Source organism: Callithrix jacchus, chromosome 4, assembly GCF_049354715.1.
Source record: "Callithrix jacchus isolate 240 chromosome 4, calJac240_pri, whole genome shotgun sequence".
In the NCBI taxonomy this organism is placed as follows: Eukaryota; Metazoa; Chordata; class Mammalia; order Primates; family Cebidae; genus Callithrix; species Callithrix jacchus.
Window position 1 is genome coordinate 165,580,250 of NC_133505.1, and position 20,159 is coordinate 165,600,408.

A 20,159-nucleotide genomic window follows, 5' to 3' on the forward strand; every position below is an offset into this window, starting at 1 on the left:
TGGGTGAAAGTCAGAAGTCCTCCCTCTCTCCACGTATCCAGCAACTGTGCTGACTCGTGTATAAGCTCAGACCCATCTCTTTGGGGATTTCTACTTCAACCGTACAGCTGGTAGCAGAGGATCATGAGACATCCCAGAAGCTTCCAGTGGGAACTGGCTGCTGAGTAAAACCACCACCCCCCACCCCACCTGCAGAAGGGCCACACCACAGCCAGTGGGCAACATGTGCCGTGGGCATGTGGAAGTTGCCCGGCAGACTCACCCTGTGCTGCCACTCTTCAACCTCATCCTCCTTGCGCCTCCGCGCCTCTTCCAGGAGGGCGATCTTGGCAGTGTACTCCGCAAGCTCTGCAGCCTGGAAAGGGAACGCCAAGCTCAAGTGAGTTCTGGAACCCTTTCGACAGTCTGGTTGTGAATGAGCAGCCTCCACTGTGACACCCGAGTCCCTCCTACCCATGGCCAACAGGGTCTATCATACACTCCTGCCGTCTCTTCCTGGATGCTCACACCCACCTTCTATGGGTGACCCAGGCAACAGCCCAGCCCCTTCCCCGTCAGCTGCTTCAGCCCCCAGATCAGTTAACAGCTTCCAGTCATGACAATTATTACAAGGCAGGTGTCACATTTTCCATCCTCAGAAGCATCCTCTCTATAATTCAGCATCTTGAAACTCAGGCGATTCCTACCAGCTGCTCCTGGCTCTTTATCTGATCCACCGCCTGTCTCTCCAGCTCCTCCTTAGCCCGCAGTGCAGCCATGCGGTCAGCCTCTAGGCGCTCAGCCTCCTCCTGAGCCCGCTTCCTCTCCTCCTCCAGCTGCAGGGCCCTCTGAATCTGCTCTGAGAGCTCTGAGAAGACACAAAGCCAGAACTACTCAAGCCCTCAGCCCAGGGACCTTGGAACCCCCATCTTCTATTTCCACCCAAAAAGCCAGAGAGCCTTGGACCAAGTCACAAGTCGATGGGATGTCTTCCAGTGACCCCGAAGAAAGCACTTCACAGCTCATTCCTGTCGTTTCCATGACAACTTCCTCAGTATGGCTAGAAACCCCTGTCCAACCCCAGCCAGGCGCCCACTCCCTGGCATGCCTGACTCACCCCTCCTGGTGCTCCTCTCCCCAGGCCAGCTACCCGGTGTGCAGGTACCACCCCACACTCAGAACATAGAAATGCTCTCCCCGTGTGTGCTAAGGGCTGCCAATGAACACAGCATCTGTGACGCCCTGTGTAACGGCCCAGCTGCTGGGGTTGTCTACTGGAGCTGTGCAGGGAAGACTGGCTCAGCCCTGTCACTCATGGTCTGTGGGACTGTGGGCAAGTCACTGTACCACACCAAACCTTAATGTCCTTATTGGGGAAACTGGGTGATTTAGCTCTTACCTCAAAGGTCTAGGGAAATTTTAAAATGCGATGTCTTAGAACAATTAGCACCAAAGTTAAGGAAGAACAGAATCATTTTCCAAACCAAATAACCATGTTGTCAATTCTGCTGCGAGTCTGCACTGTGGGACTCATTCTTGGGAAGAGGTTCCTTCCTGGTGGGTGGGTGTGGGCCCTGCCTCTCTGTGGAAATGCATGCCCCAGTGTGGAGCACCAGCCGCCCCAGGGCTCCTGACCTCTCTCTGCCTTCTTGGTCTTCTCCTCATAGTCCTGCAGCCGCAGCATCAGCTCCTCCTTCTCACGCATCATCTGCTCTTTCTCTCTCTCCACAGTTTCTCTCCTTTTCTTCTCCGTTTCCAACTGTTGCCTAGTGAGGCGGAAAGAGGCACAGGGACATTTAGACTCTAGCAGGGAAGTAAGGGGTCAACACACTTCAGGGGGTGTGCAGTTCTAGGATGGACTTGGTATCCTCAGGGCCACCCTGGCCTGCTGCCAGCCTGAGCCACCTGATAGAGCAGCTGCTCCAGGGCTGACACCAGGCTCAGCACCACAGCCACTGCCCAGAGACAAAGGCCCGGAAGAACCCAGTGTGGCGACTGGGTTCCATTCCACCAGGCTGTCCTGATGAGCTCTGGGGTCACCTGACAGGCACCGGCTACCTCGGCAGGTAGGGCTGGCGGAGGCTGAGCAGGGAGAACACAGGCCCCTGCTCCGGCCTCCCATGCTCACCGTTCCAGCTGCTTCTGATGCTTCTCCTCCCGGGCCTGGGCCTTCATCTGCTGCACCTCGATAGTGTCGGGCTTCCTGCGGCGCATGTACAGCTCATGGTTGCCCATGCAGAGCTGCAGGATCCGTTTGTTAATTCTCAGGCGGGGGGCATAAAACACAAAGTCCTACGAAACAGAACAGGGTAACCTGGACTCAAGCTCCTTCGTTTGGTTTTCTTCTCCCAAACCATACTTCACAAAGGTCCAGAACTTTTCTAAAAGAACCAATGTAGTAGAACAGGGATGTAGCAGAGCAGCCTTGGTATTCAGAATGTGCATTCTCTGGGATGGGGAGGGCGTGCAGGTGCTGCGTGTGTGTGGTTATGTGTGGGTATGTATGTGCTGCCTGCACACTGCAACCTCGCTGCAAGTTAACTGCAAAGCTTTTCTAAGGCAAGAACTCTCAGCCTTGGGAAACTCTTCAAGTCTCAGAGCTGCCTTGCTCTTCCATGGGACCACCTTTCATGACGCCCTCTCCAGGCTCACTGCCCCATCCCCGATGCTGGCCTGGACAGCCTCTGCTTCTATTTGAACTTCTGGTCTCCTCTGCCACAGACTCCCCTCCCACACTGTTATTGCTACAATGACCAGGTCACCACTGCAACCATCGCTGCCAGCCTAGGAGCTCCAGGATGAGCTCCAGGGCCTGGGCCCGATGCACACAGAGACCTTCCAGCTCTGGACCCAGGCTCCCGTGTGTTGTCGGTTCTCTCATCAGAGCTATCCAGCCCTGCTCCTGTACCCACCATACCCACTACAGGTGCTTGCCGCAGTGGCACAGTCACTTCACTCCAGCGACTTCTTTTAGCATCCCACTCGTATGAGGCCATCAGCTCCTGATATCAGGGACTCATCTCTATCCTCCCAGGGTCAATATTTGAAGTGCTCAGTATCTGCCAGGCACTGCCAGCTTGTGCAGCACAGCCACGTGCGAGCTCCACGGCGTTTAGCACATCCCTTCACCAGCCTCAGCGCCTTCGACATAAGGCAGGTACACCTGTAACTCCCGGGACTTCAGAGAGGGGACTCAATCCCCCCAGCAGTCCCATTAGATGCTGGCGTCCCTGCCTTATAGTGATGCTCAGGAGGTACTCGGAACAGCACCTGGTGCAGTAAGAGCTGGCTGACACACACAGCGGTCACTCCCATTGCTAGTGCCTTGCAAGACTGCAACCAGAGAAACCTCCTCGAAAACGAGGCAGAATCACAGCATTCAGGAAACTCGTCACTGTGACTGGAAACATTTGGGACACAGCTGACAATCTCAGTCCCATCTCGTTGCTGCTGCTGTGATTAACTTATAAGACAAAAGAAACAATCTCGTTTAGAAACTCCCATGAAAAGTTATTTTTCAGTGCCTCTGTCAGTTTCCTCTTAACCTCAGGGCCCCCAGTGTCCAGCTTCTGACCATTTGCAACAGGGGCAGGGTGGCTAAAACAAAGAAACAGCACAACATATCCCACAGCAACTTCTGATACCTAACGAGGAACTGGCGGAGCGGGTTCATCAACACACCCAAGAAGAATCTATTTAGCTTCATAGTCTTTTCATCTGTTCCAGAAATCCTAGGGTGAAAGGTGATGCCAAGCCCTGAAAGCCCATGAACTTCCTGGGTGGGGCTGTCTTTGGGGTTTCACACCCTTGTTGTTAAGTCACTGGGTTTCCCAGGGAGGAGTTGGTGGAGCTGGGAACAACAGGTATTTTTATTACCCACCTATCCCTTATTACACAAGAGGAAACAATACTGCATTACACCTTCAGAGGACTCTACCACATAGGCCCTGGCCCTGACTGACTCAGAAAACGCTAATTAGCACCAACTCCCCTTTATGGGGTTCGGGGACACAGGGGTGGGAGGAATCAATGAAAAATCTCAATGGTAACTTCAGGTTAACATAACAATGTCCCCCTCTTCCCCTTTCCCCTCAGAAGACAGGTCCTGCCAGCAACGGGGACCAGGAGAATTCAGGGAGTCCACCACTGCCAGCAGGTAAGGGAGGAAGGTGCCTGGCAGGAAATTTCTCCCAGTGTCTTTGAAGGAAGCCAGTTTGTCTTCAAGTTAAAACAAAGACTCATAGTGAAAGGCTTCCAAATCCAAGTCCCTAACCTGCTGCAAGATGCAGCCTCCTGATGCGGAACTACAAGACGACAAGACCCGGAGCAGGGTTTTTAAACTGGCTGAGAACAAGCAAGATAAAAATGCAAATTAGGCACAAGGGAAGTTCCAGAAAAATAAACGCAAGACCCTACAAATACAGAAGGAGAGAAGGTAAGAGTCCTTTTTCAAGTCCCCGAGATGCCAGCAACAGGAACTTCCAGGAGACTCCCATAAGAGGCCAATCCCAAGGCTCATATGGCCACGAAGATGGCCACAGACAGCCACGGGAGGCAGCGGGGCTCCTGGAAAGGCCACATGGAGGGAGCAGCCGAGGAGTCAGTGCAGAAATGCTGCTTGCTTTCTCCCAATTCCAGATGCCTGAGAGCCTTCTGCCTTCTCCGTGAGGCCACAGAAACAAAAGGCTCTTTTGAAAGGGAAAAGGCAGCCACCTCAGCCCTCATAGGCTTACCTGGGCAGGCCATGTCAGCTGTGTACAAGGTCTCACCTCAAGAGCCAACACATGGCCCCAAACTGCTGTACATGCCTTGGCAGGGAACAGAAGTTGGCTTTTAAAAAGGAGATGGCAGCTGCTGGGGGCAGAACTGGACAAGGACTCATTTGTGAGTTCATGCCTTAAACTTGGGGGCTTCCTCTTCTTTTACGTGAAAGTTGGATGTTGAAAACTTGAGTTTTCTTCTGCCAAAAGTTTACAGACTGAGGCGGGGCAGTGCCTCGAGCAGCCCTGGGGTGGCGTGGGGGTGACAGAACTCAGCACTGCCCACTCAAAGATGCTGCCTTCTCAGTGTGGCTGCTGCCCAACCTGCCTGAAGATCACATAGTCTTCTGGTCCTGCTTTGTTTTTAATCACAGCCATACTGTTAAATTTACTACCAGAAAGCATCTCATTTGACTTGTTTCTAACCCTTTCCTCCACTTGAAGGTAGGCTTCACCAGGGCAGGAGCTTTGCCTTGTTCGTGGCGCACACACAGCGCTGGAAGAGTGCCTGGAACAGTGTGCAACCAGCCAATGTTTCCTTATCTTTTAAGAGATGCTCCACGTGACGCTGCTCTATAATAAAGGCATACACCCAAGATTCACTACAATGGCTTCTGCTTGGGACTTAGGAAATATTCTTCAGCTTTTCAAGAGATAAACTTTTACCAAACACACACGCAAATTCTCAGTCTAGTCCAGAGTTTCTGCTCTAGTCAAACCTCTAATAGAAGTATTCTGAAAAGGCAACAGCGTCACAGAGTACATAGCAGGCTACTGATGAGGGATTTCAGCATTTTCTTGTTCTAAATTGCGCCAATCTCACTACCCAAGTGACATAAAGACACTATGACCCTCCCTTCATGGTGTTGTATATTAATATAAACGGCTACCAGGGAGCCTCAGAGTCTGCATTAAACACTAGTTTAATTTTAAGTAACTGTGCAACTACCCATGGAGTAGCAGCCAAGAGTTTGCAAACAGCAGGAGACGTTTTTAACAAAGAAAATACTTTCTCAAAAACTGTCAAGACCTGCTGATTTTAAATTATGCTAGACAAACCTGCATGTGGGGAGAAGTAATTAGAAAATAACACCACATACTGTTCTAAGTGGATTTGCCATTGCTAAGCAGTACCCAGTCCCAAAAAGGTTAACAGACAACCAAGCTATGGACCACAGCCCATGTTTGCCTCTCCAAGCTTAACACTGTAACTAAGGAACAAAAATTACATGAGAACACAAAGTCCTTTCCAATCTGTAATTTTGGTAAAATTCAGAATAGGCTCGAAGGTGGATTACAGAATTTCTTCAAGTGGCAATTTTTTTAGAGAACCAGATTTCTGGTAACAAAATCCATACCCATTCTATAATGCTAGTTATGTACATGTCTTAAATGTTCTGAGCTAACGAAAGTTTAAAGGTCAGAATAAATAAAACCAAATAAATTTCCATAATGCACTGGTGGCTGCTGCTATTACAATCAGTACTCTCAGATTTCAGAACATCAAGCATAGCCTTTTTCTTATCACGTCCCTCCCAAAATGACTGCCTGCCAGTCTCACCTGTGTGAGGACGCACACCTTTGGCAACAGAAGCGGGCGCGGCAAAGCCCAGATGAAACCCTGAGGTTTGGGTGCAAGTGTGACGGTCCCTAACTTGTGTAAGTTTCAGGGAAGCTCTGAAATGCAGATCTGGCCCTTGAGACTCGCAGGTCCCACTGTGGGTCCTCCAGCCAGGTGCCAGCAGAGTTCCCATACCCAGGTGGTCCAGGAGGTAGGCTGGCTCTCCACACCAAAAACACAGCATTTAGGGAAATGCTTATCATTTGGCCAATTGACTCAGAAATGCCCTTTTCTTAAGGAATGAGGATCATTTGAAAAGTTAAGTGGTCTCCCCTGCAATGACTGCCTGGCCCACAGGATCTCTGGCCCTCAGTGCAATCACATACGAGTTTGGGATATCACCAGCTACTTGTCACAGAGAGAACTCTGTTACCCTGAAAACTCATGAAGTCTAAGAATGAAAAACAGTAGCCCCTGAATAAAATGTTGTGGAACTTACAGGTGCCTTCTTGTCGATGGGTTTAATGACAAATTTTTTGTCATTGAAAGAGATGTTCCTAATTTCACTCCAAGGGAAGCCAATCTTTGGAGTTAACCTGAGGTTAAAAAGAAAAGGTGGATGGTTAGATGTATACATATGTGTTCTTGGACTGGGTAAGGAGATTCGCAAATCTATTCTTATTAGTTCAATTAAAATAACACGAAGCTAACCCAGGAGACATAATGTGTGTTACATGCTATTATTAAACAGTTCCCACCTGTCCTAGGTCAAGCCAAGGGGCTGGCTGCAAGGCTTCTACAACCTTAATCTGTTCCCATTTCCTTTGGCTTTTCCTCAGTTTGGGGCACCTACAATTACCCAGAATGGTGATCTCGAGGTCACCTGCAATTCCTACCCAGGCACCTTGACCCTCCCTCAGGAATCTTCCACTGTATCACATCACCACACTCACCCACCTCTCATCCTGCCAGAGCCCTCTCAAGCTCTGTGCTGAAAGTAGGGAGGTATGCTGATCTGATTCATTTCCTATCTTCAAAGGTTAACACAGTCCTTAACTCAGCATCTAAGAGCTGTCAAATTCAGCCTTAAACTCCATGGTTCAGACCCACCTTTCAACACACGGGTTCCCTGGGGTCCCCTCCCTTTCCCTTGAGGCCTCTCTTCTCTCAACACGAAGGCTCTTCTGCTACAGACTGTTCGCTGAATGTTACTTAGCTTACGGATCATTTAGTTTTATGAAACCAACAGGGCCAAGATCCCATCATGTTTCCTAGGCGTACCGTACTCAACAGAGCTTTCCAAGAGAAATAAACAAGGCCTTGCTACACACTCTGCTATTGCTAGTGCATGTTCTCCCGGCTGGACAGACATTTTCCCATGGCACTCTCCCCCACTTCCAGGACAGCCCTCAAACTAACTGCCCTAATGAAAGCCCCACAGGGTTAACCCTGCTTAACCAATGCTATGCCATAACTGGCCCAGACTCAGGCTTTTATTAGCATTCCCAAGTTCATCATGTGATTTCAAGACCATATTGCTCTGCTCACTGCATGCTTCCCACCCTGTTCTTCCAATGCATTTTACCAGGAATAATGCCATTCTGGAAGTGACAACAGATCCTCAAAACCACCATTCAGCAATGCTGCCATCCAAAACTGTCCTTTCCAACATCCCACAAAAACCTTCATTTTAGAAGCAGCAGGAAGGTCGAGCTATCTGTGGTGTACCAACAGGTTCATACTGACAAGCGACACAGGTTTCGTTATGACAACATAAACTAAGTCAGGGCAGTGTGGGGTGGACTCTGGAGGCTGAGGGCAAACATGTAAGCCCGAGAGCTGGCCCTTCTGGGGAATAGTTGGTCACGGTGTGCCTGCAGGAACAATGGCAGGATACTGGCCAGACCATGGTTCTAAACGTCAAAGCTTTTTGTATACACCCTTTCTTTTACAGTGCTATGGTCTAGAATCACCAATATCCATAAAAAACAGACCTGGCATTCAAACAAACATGCAAGGAGTTTCTTATCTTTGAGATGTCATTTTCTTTACAGGTTTCAGAGCATTGAAGGGGAATGCCAGCTACCACCTAGCCCTGCTACTGACTTCAGCCTATGTCCTCCTTACATTGAAAGGCTATGAGAACGGCATCAGACAGGCATGTGTTGCTTTGGAGCACTTTTCACCCAAAACGCAAGAGCAGCCTGCTGGCACCAACAGGGGAGCTACAGGATCCAGCTCCTGTCTTTATACAGGGCTCTCAAAACAGGTTCTGACCTTAGAAAACTGAGGCCTCCAGCTCTCTGGTGTGTCTGGAAAGTTTGTCCTCTTAGGACTTTGAAACCTCATATAACAATTCATAGCTACTCATAAGCATAATTGCAGTATCAAAACAAAGAGGTTAAACATGAAAATTATGACTCACTTCTGAGTTAAAGAACTTCCTTTAATTCTTGACCAAAGTTGGAAAATTAAAGCCCAAGGATTTCCTTTTTTTTTTTTTAAAGAGCTCACATATAGGACAGGAATAGGGTGCACAGAGAAGGTCCTCAGGGCTTATGTTTTAAGTGTCCTTGCTTAGGCCACACATTTTAAAAAAAAAAAAAAAAAAAAAAAAGTGATTCTCCAATAACAGGGACCAGACAGAGGTCTTTGGAGAAATGGCTGATTCTAGGGCTAGAACAGAGAATGTAAAGGATGAACCTGGTGCATCTCGAGAAGCCAGAGAGTACGGAAGCCTGCAAATAATGCAGGGGATCCCATTTCAACGTGCTCCTAAAGGCCAAATCTCGAACAACCTGAGCAAGATGATACATACTAATAGATCATAACCCAAAGACTGAAACACATATCCACGAGTCCATACTAACATAACTAAATACACAGAAAACAGAAATCGACTCCTTACAGAATTCCAATTAATGCATGTAAAAACAAGTTTTAAGCCACCATTTCTCAAATACCAAAGTAATCTCATCAATGGAAGCTAGAACTAGGATATTTACATAGTTTAAAATTATCTCCTCCAAATATACTGACCAATTGTAAACCGAAGGATAGTAATTTTACAGTGAAGAAACCCAGCAGACACCACCTTAACAATCAAAATTAGGACCACCTACAATAAGCTATACCGACCGCATGTGCCACCTTGAAAGAGGCCCTGGAAGGGCACAGCAGCACTTTTGTGAGGTTCTCGCCAAAAATGCAAAACTCCTATTTAATAATGAGAAAACACCAGACAATCCAAGTTGAGGGGCTTTCCAAAAAGTCAATGGCCAGTATTTTTCAAAAATACTAAGTTCATGACAAAGACCAACTATCTCACATCAAAGGAGATGGGAAGGTCTAACAATTGAGGGGTGTGGCTCCAGACCTGGGGCCGAAATAGAACATCAGTGAGACAACTGATTAAAATGGGAATAAGGTTTATAGATTATTAACATTAATTTTCTGATCTTGATATTTGGATGTAAGGTGTTAATGCATGAGGAAGCTAAGTGAAGTGTATAAGGAAATTATTTGTATTATTTTTAGAATCTTTTTAAAATTTGAAATAATTTTTTTTTAAACTGAGATAGGGTCTGGCTTAATAATGAGAAAAAGTAACCAGGCTGAAGTGCAGTGGTACAATCTTGGCTCACTGCAGCCTCCGCCTCCTGGGTTCAAGTGATCCTTCTACCTCAGCCTCCCAAGCAGCTAGGACCACATGCATGTGTCACCACGCCTAATTTTTTGTATTTTTGGTGGAGTCGGGGTTTTGCCATGTTGCCCAGGCTGGTCTCAACTCCTGAGCTCAAGTGATCCTCCTGCCTTATCCTCCTGTAATCCCTTAGCTCATACCTGGGATTACAGGTATGAGCCACTATGCCCAGCCTGAAATGATTTTAAAATGTAACAGGCCAGGTGCAGAGGAGGATGAGGAAGGAGAATCACTTGAACCCAGGAGGCAGAAGTTACAGTGGGCTGAGATCATGCCATTGCATTTCACCCTGGGTAACATAGCGAGACTCCATCTCAAAAAATAAAAAAAAATAAAATGCAAGAACAAATGGTTTAAAAATTTAAAGCCAAAACATGTAGCTGAGGGTGATGATAATGTTCTATATATCTTAAGATTTGGCATTTTTCAGGCATATTTGTGAAAACTCAGCAAATAAACACTTAAGATTACATTTCATTTATTTAAATTTTACATCAAAAGAACAAAGTATAATTGACTTCTGGAATATCATATACACTTTCATTTTGGGGAAGGAGATGGGTGCCTGCGATTTTCTTGGAAATGTGTCAAAGAGAGCCAGAGGGTGACAGCGATGTGTAGATGGAAAGAGAAGTGATAAAGCAAGTGCAGCCCTGAGTACCTCCGCAAGGAATCTAAAGGGAAAAGACCCATTCTGTGGCTCCTGTTTCAGTCCCCAAGCTCCCTGTGCACTTTCTCCCTTTAAGGTGGGAGCCCTGGAGCTGGTGCACTTCCAGAAACTCCTACCTACAGAAGTACTTCTATGATGAAGCCTGCCCAAAGAGGGATGAAGCTAAGGAAAAAGTGCTTCCACAGGACTAAAGATCAGGTTCCTTTAGTTTTTGTTTTTGGTCTGAGAGTGCCAGGTAGAATTCTAATCCAGCTAAACTGAACTTTCTCTGTTCAGAAGCTTATATTGCTGTCAGGAAGGGCGCTTACCTATTTTTGCCCTCTTTACACTCCCACCTATTCCAGGCTAAAAGTTTAAAAAAAGATGACAAATACTTTCAGTCCTATAGGCTCCCACTTAATGGTATGTGCACAATGAAACGGGGACCCCAAGAGACAGATTTCCCAGTCAGATCCTATTTAATACTAAAACGGGTTTTTAAATAGAGATGTTTACTTACAGAGTATAAATCTCTTAGAGGTCGATTTTCATAATAGATCACCTTTCTCACCTGAACAATGTTTCAGGTATACCTAATTCTCCTAGTTCTACCGAGAGGGGTACAGCACGATACCTGGCACAGCTGGCGAGTTCTCAGCACTCCTCAGACTTCAGGACAGTCTCCTGCTTATGCTGCTACCACGTTGTCAATATTTGTTCAAGAGGAAAAGAATTTGGGCCTATTAATTGACTATTTTCATAAATGTTTTGTGAAGAGAAGGGTGTGCCTTCAGGAACAGGGAGAAGAGAGGCAGTAAGTGAGCCTGCCTAACACCCCAGCTTTCTGTGGGGAAAGAACCAACTGAGAGTTGCCAGGTTCACCACTCAATGGTGGGGGAGGGGGAGCAGAGAGCCAGAACAGTACTAAATACGGCACACGGCTCACATTTTTACTTGGAAGAAATGGACATTTACGTGGGCTGGGGCAGTTACAAGCTGACATCAGCAAGTTCCTACTCATGGCTGTTTTCCTGCAGGTTGTAAAACCTGTTTGGACAGCCCTGGCCTGGCCATGTTACAAAATCTGGTCATTCAAGAGATTTCAAAGGCAGAGGCAGTTTCCCACGTGTTCCCACCAGGACTTTGTGCACCGCTCTCCTTGGCATGGCTAAGAGCCACGGGCTTCAGCTCTGGGGCCTCCCGGAAAGATCGTGTCCTGGTTCCAAGTTCCTGTATCTACGCACTTCCCCAACTTCTTTAAAAAATTTTTTTTGAGACATGGTTTACTCTGTCTCTCACTACTACACCCAGGCTAGAGTGTAGTAGTGCAATCTCAGCTTACTACAACTTCTGCCTCCCAGGCTCAAGTGATCCTCCCACCTCAGCCTCCTGAGTGACTGATATCACAGGTATGCACCACCACAGCTGGCTAACTTTTAAAATTTTTGGTAGAGATGGGGTTTTCACATGTTTCCTAGGCTGGTCTCGAACTCCTGAGCTCAAGGGATCCACCTGCCTCAGCCTGGGATTCCAGGAGTGAGCCACATGCCTGGCTTTTCCCCACTTCTTTACTAATGCTGTAGTCAGCACACTCGGGGTAGGAACGAACGAGAGTCTTCAATCACTCATTTCCAGGTTCTCTGAGGAGCTCCTGTGATTCTGACAGGTGAATCGCATTGGTTTGTTTAACTAACTCCATCCCCGATGGGCACCTTCCTTCCAGCAGACAGCAACTGCCTCCCTCCTTGCAGTCTCACCATGTGGGCCTTGGAGGTGAGAAGAGGTTGGGCACAGCTGGCATGGATCTCTGACCTGTCCAAGTGAAACTGATCTGTGCCCTGGGTTCTGGCAGGAAAACACATGGTTGCAAATGGAGAGAGACACTCTTGTGCACATCATTTGTGGAAAGCAGCACCACTCCCTTTGTGAACCCCAGAGAGGATTTTTGGGGAACCTGAGCTGTTGGGAAGCTGAGAACAGAAATACCTGAGAACAGGTGAGATGGGTAAGTCTCAAGTGGGATATGGGGACAGCCATTATTTAAAGGAACAGCATGAGGCTGGGAAGGAAACCACATATATCCGGGAACCCTGGGCCACTATGCTTCTCAAGTAGAAAGTAGGAACCCAGGTCAAAAGGCGGGGCTTGGCAAAAAGACTGTAGGAGCTTTTTTGTCCTCCTCTGCCAGGTCCCTGAAGCTGGCGGCCATCAGAGGGTTTGTTTAGGACTATCCACAGTCAGCAGAGCAATCAGGCTGACTGGACAATCAGGGCAGAGACAGGAGTCAGGAGGCAGTCAGGAACCTCTCCCTTCTCTTTCCAGAGGTAGTTTCCTTGGGCCTCTTAAATTCAGATAGCTTCTGATCAGATCAGTCTAGAAGCTAGGGCCTATGCTGATGTCAGGGACTCACTAGGGGGAAACTTGCCCTCATGAACTAGGATGATTTTCCCGTTTATCCTCAGCAGAAAGGTGGCAAATGCACTGTATCTGAAAGAGGACTGTCTGTCCCCTGCGGAGAGGCTGGGCTCTGCTGCTCTACCCAGCTTGCTCACAAATCTCTCAACAAATTTAACTAATGCAAGGCAATTCAGGTATCTCCTGCAGACTCCCGGCATTTAGCTCAAGTGTAAACAACAGCCTGTATGTGTAGACAACACTTCAAGTCTCTCATCACACCATAAATATACCTGGTTGGATTAGCATAAACCTCTAGCCAGGAGTCCGGAACCTGGGAAGTAGTTACGATGGATGTGCTGGTACCTGCATGTAGGTGCTAGGCGGGGGGGGACCTCAAAGGCAGGAGGAGGAGAGGCAGCCTCTGTTCTATTCTGCCTTCCTCTCCCAGGCCTGAGCCCACTATTGGCCCCACCCACCATGAGACAGGATAAACCATGCCTCTGGACCACCCTCTGAGAGGGCCACAGCAGTCCAAAAGCCCTTAAAGATTCCTACTTTGGGATAGTAAGTTGCTAAATACTTCAAAAATAACCCACAAAATTGCCATTTTGCCATTGTTCCCAGGCCCACCACCCCACCTACTGAAGATAAACGTTAACTCACTTATCATCTTTTTCATAAATATTCAGTCCAAGGGCATCAACTCCAAGCCAAAGGTCTGTTCCTTTCTTGTTTTTTATCTCAAAATAGTTGATTCCATACATTTCCAGGTCCTGAGCAATCTTCAGGTATTCCAACATAGCATTATCTCTGATTGGGGAGGGTGAAACAGGCAGTCATTAGTAGCCCTCAAGATCCAGAACTGTCAAACCTTTCCAGTATTTTTAAATTAAGGCACCCTGTGTAGGATGGGCTCAAAGCTGTGTGCTGCGTGCAGACAGGCAGGGCCCGGGCAGCAGAGCAGTGAGTGGGGGACCCCTGCGGCCCGGAAGCTCTGCCTGGGGTAGACTCTGTGCTGCCCTGGACCCTGACTACCAAACCCCACACGTTCAGGAAGAACTGATTCACACTGGCTTCTCTGACAGGTTTTTAAGTTTTTTTGCTCTGCACAATCCTCCCTTTCTCTTGTCCACATGTCTTCTGGGGCTCCCACCACCCTCCTCATAGGCCGTGAGTTATTTTCCTCCCATAAAGGATGCTTGGGCCAGGCAGGAAACCCTGAAGCACAAAATCTGAGGCGCAAACCACAAACTTCAGAGGCTGAAATAATGCAGAGTTGCAAGACTAGGCCAGAGGTGAGGCTCTAGGATGAGAACACCCAGAATCGGGGATCCAGCCACATCTTACATTAATAGCCCCAAGTCCCTCTCCTCATGCCCAGGTTCTCCGATATCAGGATTTCTCACTTGGGATCCTTTTTCATTTATATATACTTTGTAAGACAACTACCTTCAAACAATGAGCAAACCAGCACCTCTTTGACAGAGAGAGAAAAAAATAATGCTTATTGCAGGTGAACAATGCCCCTCTGACTAAAATGAAGTTTAGAGATAACACATCCTCCAAAGGGAAGGTATAAGCTTTTAGAACCTGAAGGCTTGAGCTAAACTGCTTCCCTGAGCAAGACACCTGGCTTTAAAAAAAAACAAAAACAAATATCTCCCCTGAGAAAAGCCCCATGTTTAGCTCAGTTCCCGCCATGATCTTCACAGGGCACTAAGGCTGGAGCTCAGGCCTGACACAGAGCCCTTTAAAACACTATCGAGTCACAGGAAAAGACAAGCTGGAGAGCACGGAGATGGCCAGATCCCCAGAGCAACACCCAGCACTCACTTGAGCATCCCACGGTGTTCTGCATGCCACACCTGGATCCGGTCTTCCCACTGGTCCCTGGTAAGTTTGTGCTGGTCCATGACTCTGGATTGCAAAAGGAAACAGCACTGTCATCCTTAAGGGCTGTGACAGGCAAGGAAGGAGGCCCACTTACCAACCACAGTCAAATTCTTACTTTCCATTCAATCAATCAACCCTAAAGAGCTTTGGTTTCTATTTCCTGATGTGTAGCATTTCTATTTATGATGATTAACTTGGAAGACTTAGCATTTTGAATAAGAACTCATTTCTGCTGGAAAAACTAAGAAGGTATTTTAAGCGGCCTCTTCTTCCAAATGGGGCAATTTTTGTGACCATTAGTAAATAAAAGCAGACTTCATAGGGGTCAACCTATCACACCCAGGAGGAGCTAAGCAGTCAGGTTGACAAGTTTGCTATGCTGCTGCATCCCCACAGGATATGGCGGCTCTTTAGTTTCCATGAGGAATGGTAGCTCGCCTTCCCTGGCTATGCTTCAGGTCGGGTCAGTGCCTTAATGAGTAGAGTCCCAGCATGAAGGAGCACATGACCCTGTCCTTTTGTTTTTAAACTGCTTCTAATGCAATCACTTCTCCCTGCAGCGGATGGCATGACGGCTCCTGCCCAGGCCAGGTCACCCTGTGCTCACCTTTGAGGGATCAGCCGCTCAGAGCTGAGGTACCCAGACTTGTGCACATCTTTGTTGTAGTCCCCAAACTTGGCCTGCACAGCATAGGACCCCAGGAGCACGGCAGTCTCGGGGGGGCAGTAGATCTCGTCGCTAAGGATCCCTTCCTTCACTTGGAGGAAGAAAAGTTTCTGGGTGATGTCCTGGATGAGCTCCTCAGCCACATCTTCAGGGTAGAACTTGGCCCGGAACTTGAACTGGAGGGGATTCTCCTTCCTGACCTCCTGGGCGGACACCTGGACAAAGCAAACCAGACTCTCAACATGAACCGAACCCAGAAGACAAAGGCCCACTGTCCCCAACACAGGCTTCTAACCAAGACTCAATGAGGCCATCAGGCCAGTTTTCAGAAGATAATATTTATTCTTAAAGTCATCTTTTCTGCTCCAGACAAAAAAGGTTAGTCAAAAGTGCTATCACAGGCCAGGCACAGTGGCTAATATCTATAATCTCAGTGCTTTGAGAGGATAAGGCAGGAGGATCACTTGAACCGAGGAGTTGGAGACCAGCCTGGGCAATGTAAAGAGATCCCATCTCAAACATTTTTTTAAAAAGTTAGCTGGGGATGGTGGTGCATGCCTATAGTCCTAGTTACTCAAGGTAACTAGCAGGAGGAACCTTTGAGTCTAGGAGTTCCAGGCTGCAGTGAGCTATGATGGCACCACTGCACCTAGCCTGGGTGACAGAGCAAGACCCTGTCTTTGAAAACAAAACAAAAACAACAACAACAAAAAAACCAGGCTGGGCGCAGTGGCTCACACCTATAATCCCAGCACTTTGGGAAAGCTGAGGCGGGTGGATCATGAGGTTAGGAGATTGAGACCATCCTGGTTAACATGGTGAAACCCCGTCTCGACTAAAAATACAAAAAATTAGCCAGGAGTGGTGGCAGGCACCTGTAGTCTCAGCTACTCGGAAGGCTGAGGCAGGAGAATCACTGGGACTTAGGAGGCAGAGGTTGCAGTGAGCCAAGATCGTGCCACTGCACTCAAGGCTGGGTGACAGAGTGAGACTCCATCTTAAACAAAAAAACAAGTACTATCACACCCTTGCACTCAGCTGGAAATCAAAGCTACTGTGCCACTAAGCCCCAGTCCTCACGGGATGATGCTCTCAATTCTAGAGACTCAAATTTGGAAATGACCCCACAATGACTTGAAATCTGGCCATATGCCAATCAGGCCCTGGAACCCAAACTACTGTTAAGAATTCCTCCTGCTCCTTCACTCTTCCCCACCTCCCATCATCTTTCTAACTTGTTGCTATGACTTGGGAGGAAAGTGGGTATTTGGGGAAAAAAGGATAATTTCCAAGAATTTGAAGAAAAAAATGTTTATCTTACTACTTTTCTTTATAGTTGGTTAATGGAATTTATCCAGTCTTTAAAGTTGGAAGATAATCTATCACAGGTTCAAACAAAGCAGTAACAGATTCTTACAAAACAGTGGATGATTCACAGTTTATAAGATTAACAATCTCATTGAAAGAAACTAAGGTCAACTAAAAGCTATGCAATTAACCATCATATGCTCCGATGAGTGAGCAGTATGGAGAAATGCGAGGATCTGATTTACCATCGATATCCCCATTTACTAGAAACTTGCAAACTTTTTTCTCTCAAAACTTTTACACAAACAAAAAAGGAACAGAAAACAAAAGACAGGGTAACGAGCTCCAGTTGCAATATCGACAAAGCAGACCAACACCCAATCCACAGCCTGTAAATAGTTAACCCTGACTTACCTTCTTATCCAGCTTCAGCCAGGTAGGAAATCCTTTATTATCCACATACTGGAGGCCAAAGTACCACACTTCCCGGAGACCTATAGTCTTCACCACCTGAGAGAGAGAGAGAGAGAGAGAGAGAGACTGAGACTCAACAGTCATGAGAAACTCAAAAGGGCAACAGCTTTTGGCTGCTGTTCATCACATGGTCTAGCAGAGTCCCAGGAAACCAGGACGTCTGCTCAGTCCAACCACTGGGCAATACCTTTTTTGTGCTCTCTTAAATAACTTGCTACTAACCAAGGCCATCATCTCAAAGCCATGAACGACTTATTTTTAATATAAATTTGAGCAGATTCAGGGTTCTCTCTTCAAATCTTAAAAAATCTCACTCCTATTCCTTTATACTCCAGGATGCTCTCCTATATGAAATCCAGCAGGGTGGATTATAGCCAGCACACAGAACCATGGGAGCCCGCAGTCCCCCAAGGGGACAGTGTGGTGGGTGCTGCCCGTCAGATGTGCTCACGCGGAAGACTAAAGTACCCAGCACCACACTTGAGCGTCCTCTGGCTGCCTGTCTCTGCCTCTCAGCCAGCTGGCCCAGGGGTCTGACTTACTAGGAACAGGGACAAAGAAGTCCTAGGAAAGGCAGGAAAACAGGTAGTAGCAGACATCTGGGAAGAAAGGGTGGCAATGCACAGCGGTGCCCAGAGGAACCTGCGTCTTTAGGCAGGTTCCAGAAATGGGACATACTGATCCAGCAAAGGCAGAATCCTGACCCTAGGCCACAACAAGAATTTCACATCTTCAAGTCTCTGCTGTGCATTACACAGAAGTCCTCAGCTGCTTATTCTGAGTGTCCCGGAAACAGAAAAGCAATGATAGTTGAACTTGCTGTGGGCACTTGTTGAACATCATTTAAACCGAGTCCCAGACAAGTTTGACTATATATATATGTATGTATCTATAGTATATATATTAATTTAAAATCCCATGATAGTAATGCAAAACTTTAAAAAAAAAAAACTGCTACCATTCTTCAAACACATGGCTTCTATCATATTTAATGGCAAAGAGGGCTGAATACATTAGAAATGACAACTCAGATATACAGATCACTTGCTTAAAGGAAATCCTAAAACTCCACATAAACTCCCAATTTGGGCCTGTTTCTTCATCTGAAGAGTGCAGGAAGGCCAGAGGCTCCTTAAAGCTTTCGGAGTCTGTTTACTAAATGCCCAGGACTGATCTATCTGTTCTTCCCCTCTTCCCAGTCACCCAAAGGGGATGGGACAGGCTGTATGCAAGCTTCTTCATCATGGAATGATATGAAACACATTTAGACTTTTTATGCAGTGCTCTGCTCCCAAGTCTTTTGTGAAACCCCATGTTTTTTGCTTTTATGGTAGCAAAGCACAGAGGAAACTGAATTCAAAGACCAGGTTTCGGTGTATAGTCCTGCTAATGTCTTGTTCCTCACAAGCCTCCATCTTGTCACCTGATATGAAATCTGCCTGGCCTTCCTCTTTGGGTTGTTTCAAAGTTGCACAAGAAAACCCCACATGCCTGAGCAACTGCTTGCTCTCTGACATCATCCCTCACTTCACCCAACTGCAGCCTCAGCCTGCACATCTGAACCAGGCAGAAATCATCTCTTGTCCACTTGACTTCTGTCTCCCATAGCGGTCAGGCTCTCATGGATTTTCAGAGCCACAGCTGAGGACCCTCTTCTGCATCTGCTATACAGTCACCATCCTCCTTCCATGGGGCAAATCACAGACTCCGTAACCACACCATGTAGTCCAGCCGAGAGCCTCTCCCAGCGAGGCCCATCCCTGGCTGCCCTGACCTGCGTGCACCTTCACAGCAGGAATCTTCCATCGATCTCCAGGGTAACTATGCTCAGTGTGTGCTGTAGAATCCTACTGCTCACACAATGCCTTCCCCAAAGGGACACATTAGAATTAAACAATCTTCTTTAGTCCGCTCTAAAAACCAATCCATAGGTCATTCCTGAAAGAAAAAAGCCAACATTCCTAGAGAAACACCCCTTGCCATTCTCTTCATTGGCGAATCCTGACACACCATGGGCGCAGAGTCTCTACATTTGTGTCTACCCCCTAACTCCACCTCAGTGGTGTTTGGTCTTTTTTTTTTTTGATTTGGTTTTTGAGATAGGGTCTTATGCTGTTGTCCAGGCTGGAGTGCAGTGGTTAAAATCTTGGCTCAACGCAGTCTCAACCTTCTGGGCCTAAGCGATTCTTCCACCTCCCCACCTCAGCCACCTGAGTAGCTGAGACCATAGGCATGCGCCACGATGCCTGGCTAACTTTTAAATTCCTTGTAGAGATAGGTGTTTGCCATGTTGCCCAGGCTGGTAGCCTACAGGAGAGTGAGCTCAAGCAATCCTCCTGCCTCGACCTCCCAAAGTGCTGGGCTCAGTGGTGTTTAAGCGACAGATTTTTTAGGAAGGAAAAGGTGGGAGATGTCTAACACAAGTTCAAGCTGGAGCAGCTCCTCCCAATCAGGAGCCTCCAGCATGGGTGGGCCGGCTCATCACGACACCTGGGCTGCAGCCCAGCCCTGGCTCTACCCTCCATGTGGCAGTTGGCCTGGGGTGTTCTCCATCACACTGAAGCCCTGGACTAGGACCCAGGGTTACGTAAAGCAAGAGCACTCCAGGGCTTGACGCTGGGCTGGGCACTGCAGAAGAGAGCTAAGTAACAGAGGGGTGTTGTGGGAGGAAGGCTGACTACCTTACCTCCAATCTCTTTTACCCTATTCCCTTCAAGGCCTTATTTTCACTGATATCCAGGTCCAGGAATGAGCTTTTAATCAGAAAC

The 20,159-nt window shown here is 47.5% G+C and overlaps 2 protein-coding genes across 9 annotated transcripts in view; one reads left to right on the forward strand and one right to left on the reverse strand.

Moving 5' to 3' along the window:
- SYTL3 (synaptotagmin like 3) overlaps window positions 1–8,685 on the forward strand; it is a 122,372-nt gene extending 113,687 nt beyond the window's left edge. For 4 of the 7 annotated variants that reach the window (XM_054254579.2, XM_054254577.2, XM_054254576.2 and 1 more), the window contains one exon: window positions 8,355–8,685. In XM_054254579.2, coding sequence (XP_054110554.1) covers window positions 8,355–8,590 — 236 coding nt within the window. In that variant the 3' untranslated portion in view covers window positions 8,591–8,685. Of the gene's footprint in view, window positions 1–4,074; window positions 4,245–8,354 lie in introns of those variants that run through there. The other 3 variants (XM_054254582.2, XM_078370398.1, XM_054254581.2) reach the window with 2 other exon arrangements.
- The window catches only part of EZR (ezrin), a 57,566-nt gene that overhangs the window by 3,096 nt on the left and 34,311 nt on the right, over window positions 1–20,159 (reverse strand). For both annotated transcript variants that reach the window (XM_008995319.5, XM_035297078.3), the window contains 9 exons: window positions 17,332–17,427; window positions 15,550–15,824; window positions 14,883–14,966; window positions 13,713–13,859; window positions 6,800–6,896; window positions 2,108–2,271; window positions 1,615–1,745; window positions 687–847; window positions 263–355 (listed from right to left, as the gene is read on the reverse strand). In XM_008995319.5, coding sequence (XP_008993567.1) covers window positions 263–355; window positions 687–847; window positions 1,615–1,745; window positions 2,108–2,271; window positions 6,800–6,896; window positions 13,713–13,859; window positions 14,883–14,966; window positions 15,550–15,824; window positions 17,332–17,427 — 1,248 coding nt within the window. The remainder of the gene's footprint in view (window positions 1–262; window positions 356–686; window positions 848–1,614; window positions 1,746–2,107; window positions 2,272–6,799; window positions 6,897–13,712; window positions 13,860–14,882; window positions 14,967–15,549; window positions 15,825–17,331; window positions 17,428–20,159) is intronic.